The 12,197-nt window shown below is 43.0% G+C and overlaps 1 protein-coding gene across 1 annotated transcript; it reads left to right on the plus strand.

The window, feature by feature from the left end:
* Window positions 1-5,343: 5,343 nt before the first annotated feature.
* On the plus strand, window positions 5,344-9,015 carry LOC120703831 (26S proteasome regulatory subunit 8 homolog A-like). The gene is made up of 8 exons (XM_039988019.1): window positions 5,344-5,640; window positions 6,250-6,347; window positions 6,883-7,107; window positions 7,191-7,253; window positions 7,344-7,507; window positions 7,668-7,923; window positions 8,033-8,143; window positions 8,525-9,015. Exons 1-8 carry the CDS (start codon window positions 5,427-5,429, stop codon window positions 8,663-8,665), a joined length of 1,272 nt encoding a protein of 423 aa, XP_039843953.1. The 5' UTR covers window positions 5,344-5,426; the 3' UTR covers window positions 8,666-9,015.
* Window positions 9,016-12,197: the final 3,182 nt, after the last annotated feature.

Here is a 12,197-nt window from a genome sequence, read left to right on the forward strand (position 1 = left end):
CCGTCCGCCGGTCAAAAAGTGAACACACATAGAAACCGCAGTGTTTCTGTCCCAGAATTTTCAGTAGGAGGCGGACCGTCCGCAGTACAATTTGGACACCCAAGACAGAACTACCAAGTTTATGCGCCGTTTCAGCTTTTAAAGGCAGACCGTCCGCCCCCATGGACCGGACGGTCCGCAGTTCATTTTGGACCACCAACAGAGCAAAAAACGGCTCTGTTCGAGCTCATCCGAGATAACGGCGGACCGTCCGCCCCCCAGGGGCGGACCGTCCGCAGGTCTATTTCCAGCAGAAATATATCTCGGTAAAACGGCCATAACTCTTAGCTCCTATGTCCAAATTTAGTGATCTTGGACTCTATGGAAAGCTTATTCAGAGGGCTACACAACCCAACTGAATATTTGATCCAAAACACAATAGATCAAAGCAGTATTTCACTCCAAGAGCCAACCTAATCTCCGAAGAACACCGAAAATCCTTTCTTGCTCCCCCAAGTTGATAAACATCAACTCCAACTCTTTCTCCTTTACAAATGTGCCAACAACACCACGTGAACAACACCATGTGCATGTGTGTTAGCATTTCACAAACATTTTCAAAGGATTTTCACTTGATCTCACCACGCCACTCGATCCTAGCAACATCACAATGTTAGATCGCTCAAGTGGCACTAGATGACCGATATGCAAACAAGTTTGCCCCTCTTGATAGTATGGCCATCTATCCTAAATCTGGTCATGCACTTCTCTACACAACCTTTGACCGGTGAAATGAAATGCCCTACAAGTCATACCTTTGCCTTGCGCATTCCATTTCATTTTCCCAAATATTGATGCCACACAAGCACTAAACTCCATCAAGCCTTTTGATCATCATCATGAGTCAACACTTGGCTTGATCTTTCTTGAATGATACGATCCACTCCATATCATTACATGACCTCTTTGGTCCATCGATCTTGACCTTACTTGCTCTTCACCATTGCCTCGGTCCATCGGCGCCAAATCTTGCCCAAGCTTCACCACCTCGTGGTCCCTCGCTTCAAAGCCTTGACTTGCCCTTCTCCATTACAACCAGTCCATCAAGTCAAGCCTTGTCTTGATCTTTTCCACTTTGGTCACATAACTCCATGTCATGTCTCATATGCAATGAGCTCCTCGATCACACTGTATGAGCATAGCATCAACCCTTAGCTATTTCTCCTCCATGGCACATGTTGCTCATACTAGTGTCTTTGTGTGGACTAATCTCCCGTATATCTCAACATAAACACTTATTAGTCCACCTAAGTTGTCACTCAATTACCAAAACCAAACAAAGGCCTTTCAATCTCCATCTTTTTGGTAATTGATGACAACTCTACAAAGATATGGAAATTAAGCATATTCCAAGCTAGCACTTCACACACGTGTAAATAGCTAACTTGGTTTGGATTTTATGTTTTTTATCCACCATTAAGACCACTTGTAAAAGATTGGATAAGCACCATAAAAATTCGACTTGGTAGTGATAACTCTCCCTACATGTGTGCTCAAGAGATTTGATTTTAAACTCACACACATACATAAATATGAAATTTGTGGGATTGTTATCACTACTAAGTGATGATAAGGTATATAGGATAAACATGTACATCTGTTCTAAAACAATTGCTTTTTTACATTTCTATTTTCTAACAAAATATTTGTATTTTTATATAAAATACTTTTTTGGGGACACTGTTCCTGAACATTTTTCAGCTTTTGAAGTTGAAACAGCTGTTCCACTCTTGTATATTCTAACTTCACCATGAAATTTTTCCAACTAGAAAAAATCATCAAAATAGATTGAATTACGGTTTCGTTTTCAAGATCTCATCGAAACAAATACATTAAAAATTTAAAATTTAATTCAAACGCTTGGTATGTGAACTATAACTTCTTTTCGAATTTTAATTGCACATGCGCTGCTAATGCGCTTGCGGCCGTTGGCCTCTGCACGTGCAACAATAGGCTGGGCAGCACACAGTCACGCGCATTACCTCAGCAGCGACCCCAAAATAATTTAGACAATATATCTACTCTACTTTTAACATTCTTCGAATTCTAAGGTGGTCCACGGTCCAATGTGCCACTAGCTCTGCCTATGCCCTGACCAATGAAACTTTCTGAAGATAAACTAATTAGTGCCTATGCCGCTGGATCATCATTTGACGGTTTGGATTTTCCGTAATTGTTTTGGTGGGCCGAGATGTACTGCCATCCTGTGGGCCTTTTGGCCGGGTAGTGTCCGGAAGTGGAGGACATATTGGCTGGGCCTTTTCCTGTTTCATAAAAAAATCCATCTTTCCCTGGGCTGGGCGGATGGGCCTCAGGACTGACCTCACCGCACTCAGAGAACTACTAACTCCTGTATTCGTGTTAGTGGGCAAAAACGAAATCGTGGAAAGAATTTCCAAAAGAACCAAAATCATCATAGATTAAGAAATTTGTATTATCGTTTAAACAGATCTAAGTGTGAAGAAGTTCGAACGTGACGGTTGAAAGAAATTGCATGTCGTATGTAGCCATGTAGGTTGCAGGATGCAACCGCATGCAGAACGACGCGACGATAACTGATAACTGATGAACAGAGTCCGCCGGTGCTCTGCCACCTTGGCCCTGCGGGCTGCCATTCTGGCTCAGAGGACGCCGAGCAAGTAGTTGCGCAGCGCCCTCGCAAGAGCGGCGGCGGCGGCGGCTAGCCTGGGGAACCGCCGGACGACGAGGGACAGCGTGGCGAGCGCCACGCCGAGCAGCCAGAGGATGAAGGCGAGGAGCAGGTGCCGGGCGTGGCCTTCCTCAGGCCCTGCTGGTGCGTGATGACGATGGTGCCGAGTAGCATGAGGACACGACCGGAGTCGGCGAGCAGAAGCTGGTGGTGGCGATAGATCGCGGGGGAGCGGCCGTCCATCGTGGCCCACGCCTGGCCTCTTCTGATCTTCTCGTGAGCGTGGTTGACAACCAATGCGGATGTGAGCTGCACCGAAACGTGTTGGGGCTTTTTTATAGAGGCCTGTTGGCAATACGGGTCAACTTTCCGCCGGAGGCAGGGCGGAGACCCCGATCCTGACTCCTGAGTGGACAGACTTAAACAATCCAATATTCTAATACAGTTATTATTATCCATCAAACAACACAGCAAGAAGAACAAGAAGAAAGAGAACTAAAGAGATCCGAATCAGCTTCTCTCGTCCTCTCTGTGAACCCTCCCATATTCATGCTTTCAACATTTGCATCTGGTTAATTTGAAAATATGAAAAGTCGAGCATCAAGTACCCATGAGTTGTCCAAATTTGTGCCTCTCCACCCATTGTGGCAATTGAAACCATAGGTATCGTCGAGGAGATTGGATCATCTCCTGGTTCCATCGAGAAGATTTCTACATGTCGAACATATACTTAAAAAGAAATATGTACTCTTTTAAAATCCGGTTGTCGAACAAGCTCGAATCGCACCACAGGAGTAGTACCACTCAAATCTTTGACAACATCTTTAAGCCATCTAATAAGGTTGATATGCTGCATTGTATGTGAGCAGATTTAGAAATTATTGAAGTGTAGGTAAAACTATATGAAAATAACAAATCAATCTTACAACATTTGGAATTGATCCGCGCGTTCGATTGCCCGGTGGCAAGGCAATGGCTTCATGAAAGTGTATGTCTGGCTGTTGAGTATCACAATCGTGCATACGGTCACGACCGCCACCAAGGAACATCTAGCAGATATAAATCGATTCCATATGATTCAATAATAGTACAACATAATTAAGAAAAGGCTATATTCAATACTACAAAATAAATATGAAACATATGAGTAATGAAATTTATAGTACAACAAAAATTCACTAATTCACGTACTCCCATTCACATTGAAATGAAAAAAGTTCTAACCCAAACCCTAACCCTAACAGGGACCGACAATAGGGCCCACATGTCAATGGGAGGCCATGGCTGGCTCGGAGGCACGGCGACGCCATGGCCGGCTCGGCGGGGCGCTCCATGGCTGGCTCACCGGGGCGCGCCATGCCGGAATCAAGGTGCGACGGTGGGGGCCCGCGGCCTGGGCAGCCCACCGAAGCTGCGCGCGTGGGGAGGCTCAGCAAGGGGAAGGGGAGGGAGAGGAAGGGGAGGGAGCTGACCACGTCGAAGAGGAGGCGGATTCGGCGCGGCGGCAGAGGAAGAGGAGGAGGTGGCGGGGCGGCGTGGGCTGGAGCGGAGGCGGTTCGGGCCCTGGGGCAGTTGGGGGTGAGGCGCCCCTAAAAGTGTCATTTGTAGGGGCAGCTCAAACACCCCCCTCGCCCCTAAAATTCTCACCAATTTTCTGGGGTGGCTGAGGGGTGAGCGCCCCTACAAATTTTATTTCTAGGGGCGGCTCCGATCTACAGTACCTGCGTCCCATTTGTAGAAACAGGTGACCTATTGGTCCGCCTCTAAAAAAAATCGAGACATTGTTAAAAAAAAATTTTAGTAGTGAGAAAAAGCATGATTTTTGTCTATTTCTCTTCCTAGAGAAGCTTCAAATATATTGAAAAATGCATGATTTTTTTCCCGCACTAGCCGAAATTATGGACTTCCAAATTACTTTTTTTTTGCACAGGATTACGTTGAAGAAAAAGAAGCAAATAAAAAAGGTGAAAAAAAACAATGATGTCCTGGCTGAGTGGCTACGCGATCTTGAGCTCTTCCATAATTAGTTTGTTATTACAGAATTTGGTTGGCTTCTAGTCGCAGATTAACTTCAGCTTCACTATAAAAAGGCGACCCGAAAGGCAGCTTCGACTTCCAGAATAATCGGATCAGCATTCAAAGTCAGTTTGAATCGAATCCAGTGATCCGGTCCGAGACTTCGGCTGTGTTTGGTTAGGGGTGAAAAAATTTTGATGCAAATTTTTTGTAATTTTGACTACTAATTAGAGATATTAAATTTAGTCTAATTATAAAAGCACCTTCTCAACCATAGATACTGTAGCAATTTTGTACCTAACGAGACATTTGACCGTATGATTTGACGATGATTAGAGCATGATCACTGTAGCATTACTGTATCTAATTATGTATTAATTAGACTCATTAGATTCGACTCGTAAAATTATATTAATTTCTAAAAATATTTTACACATAGACTAAATTTAGTAGTCCATATATATAAAATTTCTTTTTCGCGAAATTTTTACTGTTACAACTAAACACGACCTTCAACTTCAGCCACAAGAAGGTCGTGTGGGGGCACATCCGAGTCGGCTCCTCCAGTCCCCTCCGATATATATACCCCTGCCCATACGACTACGAGCCCAGGCCCCAGAACAGAATCAGCCCACCAGCCCACGAAAGCAGCAGCAGCGCTCCTCGTCGAAACCGAACTCGAGCAAGCAAAAATCCAAGCCGCGGCGAACCGAATCGCGCGATGGCGACGGTGGCGATGGACGTCTCGCAGCCCTCGGCGCTGCCGGCGGCCGGCGCCAAGGCGGCATCGGCGGCGGCGAAGAAGGGGAGTGGCGTGGGAGAGGGGCTGGGGCGGTACTACAAGCATCACATCCACGACCTTCGCCTCGCGATCCCGCAGAGGGAAAACGACCTCGGCCGCCAGAAGGCCCAGCGCAACGCCATCAACTCCCAAGGTATCGAGGCGCGCCGGCTCCCCCAAACCCTAAACCCTCTTCTCTCAACCCCGTAGCGCGTAGGTCGGGCTCCTCGTTTGGTTTAATTCGGGCGTGTGGAGTGTACCCAAACCCCAAAGACCATCCGCGGCGTCAAGGTTTAAAATATGGGTCTCCCTTGCCGTGGGGAATTTTCTGGTCCTGTTCTCTTGTTTGTGTTTCATGCTGGGTATTGATGATTTTTTTTTGAATAATGGTATTGATGAATTTTGCTAGTGTATTGTCCTGAAGATCGTTTCATATCCTTTCAGAATTTAAAGTTACCAACTGCTAGGACACTGAACTCGGTCCAATCAACTGCTGAAAGTCTTCTAATTTTAACAATTCCCAGAGGCTTCCATGGTTAAATAAATTTGACTGTTGTGTTGTATATTGGTATCTATATATATTAGCATGATTGTTGCTTTCTGTGCCGAGCACCCACGATCCGTTCTTTAGATGAGGTGCTGAACTGCTGATGCTAGACGTTACTGTGTAGATAAATTGTCAATGGGGATTTTGGAATGCACTATGTTAGTTCTTACAATTTTTGACCACTCTCAAATTTTGTCTTGCAAATTCTCGTTGCAGTTAAGTTTTGCCGGGAAGAGTTGAATCTGCTTCAAGAACCGGCTTCACATGTTGGTGAGGTTGTGAAGGTGATGAGCACGTCAAAGGTTCTAGTGAAGGTACATCTCCTTTCTTTGCTTTACTTGTCTGGTTACTTGATGGAGCATTATATTATTTTTATGTGGAAAAGAAAAATCGCTTCCTTTCTCCAACTTCCTAAGTATATACTGTTAAAAAATAATACACACGAACTAGGATAGATGTGAGTTTTCTTATTTCAAATATTACACGAGTATCTAGTAGTACTTGGTGATGTCACTAAATAGGGAATAGCATAAGAACTGGAATGATGTTGTATCTATGGAATCCATCTTAGATTTCAGAACTAGGCACTCATGACTCGACACGACATACTACTTATAATTTCTGTGGAATTATCCATAATTTAAATCTGGTACATAGTCACAGAATTCCATGGGAGTTTTAACAGAATTATTTTCTGTTTTCCTTCTCGTTTTGTTTTGCATTAAATGGCTCAAAGTATGAATACGAATATTATTATAGCAGATGTATTTATATCTGCATGTGTGTTCATAATGGAGCTAGAGTTTCCCACTCATCCTCTTGTATGTAACTGGTTATGGCAATCTTCAGGTGCATCCAGAAGGCAAATATGTCGTAGATGTTGATAAAAGTATAGATATTACGAAGCTCACGCCTTCCACAAGAGTTGCTCTTCGAAGCGGCAGCTATATGCTTCATGTTATCCTGCCTAGTAAAGTAGATCCATTAGTTAATCTTATGAAGGTTGAGAAGGTTCCCGATTCTACATATGATATGATTGGCGGTCTTGATCAGCAAATCAAAGAGATCAAGGAGGTGCGCAAAGAATTTCATTGCACAGTACATTTTGTTGTTTCCTACTATACTGTTAACACTCTGTATAAAAACTCAATCTTCAGGTAATCGAGCTTCCAATTAAGCATCCAGAGTTGTTCGAGAGTCTTGGGATTGCCCAACCAAAGGTTAGGATTTGTCTACCAGCCCCTTGATGCCATTATTTCTAGTTATTGTTCTGTTTATGACACTAATATTAATGTTCCTTTCACTTTCAGGGTGTCATTCTCTATGGCCCTCCAGGTACTGGAAAAACTTTACTTGCACGTGCGGTTGCTCATCACACAGACTGCACCTTCATTAGGGTGTCAGGTTCTGAGTTGGTTCAGAAGTACATTGGAGAGGGTTCCCGGATGGTTCGCGAACTTTTTGTGATGGCTAGGTAACCACTCTCAGTTTATGTTGCAATCAAATCTTTGCTGTCAGTGTTACTTCAATGGGGTTCTAAGATAATTTCTTTGAGATAAATGCGTGCATAGAAACATAGTCTGAGATACTTAAGTACCTCATTTTATTTTAAGTACCTCATTTTATTCTGACAGGGAACATGCACCATCCATTATATTTATGGACGAAATAGACTCCATTGGATCTGCTAGGATGGGGTCAGGAGGTGGCGGTGGTGACAGTGAGGTTCAGCGAACCATGCTTGAGCTTCTGAACCAACTTGATGGTTTTGAATCAACAAACAAGATTAAGGTTCTTATGGCAACAAACAGGATGGACATATTGGATCAAGCCCTCCTGAGGCCTGGTCGCATTGACAGGAAGATTGAATTTCCAAATCCGAGTGAAACTGTAAGTGGCACAGTACTCAGCACGCTATTAGTTTTCGATCAGTTAGCTTTGTATTGGCCTAATCATCTGCTTCTTATTTTGACTTAACTGTAACCATTTGCTCTTGTAGTCTCGCGTTGATATTCTGAAAATCCACTCCAGAAGGATGAACTTGATGCGTGACATTGATCTGAAAAAGATCGCTGTGAAGATGAATGGAGCATCAGGAGCAGAGCTGAAGGTGTGTATTGGTGTCACTAATAGGTCAACATCATACATTACAAAGCATGCATTTAAGAATAGAAAAATTACATTCGCAATTGGACAGCACACAGTAAACACAAAAATACTTTAAGCATCTTCAGTAATGCAGTTCTAGGTACCATTTTAGTCCATGTAGTTAAAAAATGCCATCCCAGCAAGACTTGGTTTGGGTAAAGAGTGCAAATTTAGCAGTTTTCCTGATTCATCCACACCATTTCAGCTGCGCAATTAGGTAAAACTTAAGTCCTGTGTCCCAGCCATCAATTGCTCAACCATTTATGTACTGAAAATCTGAAACCAACAGATACATAGCGTGTATATATGATTTTCTCAAGTTGATCCTGACTGTATTTTGCAGGCTGTTTGCACAGAAGCGGGAATGTTTGCCCTTCGCGAGAGAAGGGTGCACGTCACCCAGGAGGATTTCGAGATGGCAGTGGCGAAGGTGATGAAGAAGGATACAGAGAAGAACATGTCCCTGCGGAAACTGTGGAAGTGAGAAGCTCACCTTTCGCTCCATGGTCAACGTTTACATGCCGAAACAATTGAAGGCCTGAAGCGAATGGCCGTGCGTTGTCAGATTAGCTGTAGTGAGATTCTGAAAATGTTTGTCAAACCTGTAATAGCTTTTACTAGTTGAAGTTCTCTTTCGTTTATTGGTCTATCAAAGAGGAGTGGAGATGGAAATCAGTTTTTCACATGCCTCTGGTGCTGTGCTCTTATCGTGTCGCAGTCTTCCACTGTTTTGCCATCATCAAAACTGGGATTCGTCCAAATGCTATCCCGGATTTTGGATTTGCTTATTTTCCATTATCAAACTGACCGTGATGATTGCTAGCGACTGCGTTATGTGACTGGGTTTAAGAAAAAGCTGGAGCTGGATTTTATTTTACTTTATTTTATTTTCTTTGGAGGCTTCTTTTTGTTGAAGCAAATCGATAGGGGATGCACCTACCTATTTTCATTACAGGTGCATATGAATGAAAGGTTACAAGTGGTGATCAGAAGAAATACACATTAAAAAGAAGCAAGAATGAACTAAACAATCTTAGGTGCTTCTAATTACAGCTTGGTCGTTTCCTGAAAAAAGAACGGGATCTTGCGATTTCAAGAGCAACTACTGGGTAGAGTTGTCTCGCGGAGATGCATTATGCAGCTTGCGTCGATGTCCCAATCCAACTGGCCGGAGTTGAGTTGTGGTCAGAGTGCGTTGATGTCCCAATCCAACCCGCGTGTTTTGGTGTTTTTCCTTTTTTTCCCCCTTTGTTGCCTGATTCTGGTCTCCCAGTAACATAATTTTGTATTTTTTTTCTGCTATATCAATAGAAACACACTTGTGAGTGTTGTTTGTTAAAAAAAAAGAGCAACTACCAACTTTGAGAAATCTTTCCTCTGCCTTGCAAGGAAGCTCGCAGGGTGGATATTGTCACCATTGTGCTCTATTACTACATCGCACCACCCTGTACATCTGCCTGACCACCCCTCGATCCCAATCTGCCTGACCACCTCCCGATCCCAATGCTATAGAGACACCAAACATTTAACAATTTGATGCATGGTTGTAAATGCAGAACACATAGACCTCAAGTTCATGATCATTGACCTTGCCGTGCAACAAAAGTAAGTCAACAATCAAGCCAGCATGTTTATCCGACTATTCGAGAGAAAAAAAAACATGTCTACCGGACAGTGATAGTGCCCTTGTTGAATATATACAGTTTATAATGTTGAGTGCCTTCTGAATTCTGACTCTGGAATGTTTTTTGTTGCATGCAAGACTGAGGCAGAAATTGCAGCTGCAGGGGCAGTGCCCCTGCCGGACGAGCATGAAGATAACATGGTTACCTGCACGGCTTGAGCTCAGCCAGATGTTGTGTCGGGCTGCCCTACTTTAGTTCTAGGTCTAGCACACGGTTTCAAGAGAGACATCTATCTCTGTTTCAGAATTACTGTCGTTGCGTCAGGTGAAGCTGGTTTATAATTCTGTAGTAGCTGGCTATCGTCTGTTTCAATGGTTGTTGAGATTCCATCTCTAGGACATACTTTGGATGAGTTTTTGGTCAAACTCTTTTTTTATATATATTTTTCTGGAGGAATACAACAAAAGAATAGGCAAAAGAATGCAAAAGAATAGTACTGTTAATTTCTGGCCAAACTCCTTTATATATATTTTTTATATATAAACCGGTATCTAAAATAGGCAAAAGAATAGTACTGTTAATTTCTAAAAATAAACCTAAAAAAATGCATGCACTGGTGCAAAATGTACAAGAACATAGCAACAGGGTTACGTCGAGTTCACAAAATAGGTGCCAGGTAGGTCCATCATAAATTGACATTTATGACACACAATCACTTTATAGAAACAAAAAATTTAAAAAATATCTGGCAAAATTTTATGTCTTGAATGACTCATATATACCGGGATTAGAGGAAGTATATCATGAGGAACCCTCATGTTATGTACTCCCTCCGTCCCATGAAAAGTGCAATTCCAATTTTTTTAGACAGATTAATGGTAGCATGAAAAGACTCTTATGCCCTCATTTGTTTGCCACATGCGGTTAGTTTTGATATACAAATCAACTCTGACTACTTATTTAGGCAGGTAATTGAGATCCAATTTTTATAATTGCACTCTTCGTGGATTTTTTTAAGACGTAGGATTGCATTTTTCATGTGATGGAAGGAGTATGCATATACTACAATTAATGTGTAATCTCGAATTATCTACCATATCTCACAATATATCACGTAATAAGCAATGTTCATAAACATGTCATCCAACAGATCTCACGTAGAATATTTTATTCCTCTCCCTATATATTGTAGCACAAGGCCATTTCTCACATCTCCTATCTTACTCTTAGACATTTAGATACAGTTCGAGCAAGAAGTAAACTAAGATCCAGTATGAGGGGTGTAGGCAGTGGTAGTCTAGCATGTATGATGATCGTCATGTTCGTTGTGCTCCTTGGATGCCTCTCTCGGCCAACACAATGTAAGTACACACCACCATCTTGTTCTTGCAAAGCTATCCTTGTGTGTTTAAATTTGTGATAAATTTACATGGATTATCTCACTGATGAACTTAAAAATATCAAACTAATAGGTCGTCCGCAGCCTCTCAAAGCCGAAGGCACAAGGAGGAGTTCTCCTGATAGTCTTACCAACACAAGTAGTAATGCTACTGCAGTAAACTCCTCATTGGATAGGAGCAAGTTGAAACTGATCTTTTGCGAGAAAAAACCGGGCAACGATTGTTTTATCCATTGCTTCTGCTGTCTGAGTCGTGAAACATGTTGGCCAACAGAGACCGATTGCAGGCTAAACTGCCCTGTCTGCAACCCAAAATGCCCCCCTCAAACAGCTGTGGAAGGTCGGCCATTGCATCAGTAATTGATGCTATGTGTACTGATAAGAGGTTGTATGCATGATCTCAGCGGATCAAAATAAACAATTTTTTTTATTTGTATAACGTCTCATCCTCCTCTAATTAAGATCTGTGTGTTCCGGTGCTGGTTTTGTTGGGTTTTCTCGGTTCAACTCGGTGAGTCATGTGGTGGGCTACATTCAGCAACCGTTGATGAAGGATGTGGTGGGTTACCCTGGGAGCAGATCAGGCTTGCTAACAGTTTGGGTTTAATAAGCGGGTTGCCGGGGTTGAATTGTAAGATGAATTCCTCCTTTTGTACGCTGGGACTGGGAGCGAGTTCAAAAGACTAGGCAGTTGGGCGTTTTACAAGTAAATGGGTTGGGTAGAGTTGGAATGCCAAGTTCTTTATGGGTACGCTCGTGGCTGATTCACCTATCCAAGTCCTTTTTATGTATTGTTCTCAACCAACACAAGGAGACAGACAGCAGCAAGGAGCTAACGACTACCCCAATGGTCTTGCCAACACAAGTGCTAATTAATGCTACCGTAGCCACCTCCAGATGAGAGCAAGGTAACACTGGTATTTTGCATCCAGCCACAGATATGTGTGTAAGGCTGGACGAAAAACTCGTGGCTCGGTAGCTCGCTCGACTCG

The sequence above is a fragment of the Panicum virgatum genome, chromosome 4K (genome assembly GCF_016808335.1).
Source record: "Panicum virgatum strain AP13 chromosome 4K, P.virgatum_v5, whole genome shotgun sequence".
NCBI classification, from domain to species: domain Eukaryota; kingdom Viridiplantae; phylum Streptophyta; class Magnoliopsida; order Poales; family Poaceae; genus Panicum; species Panicum virgatum.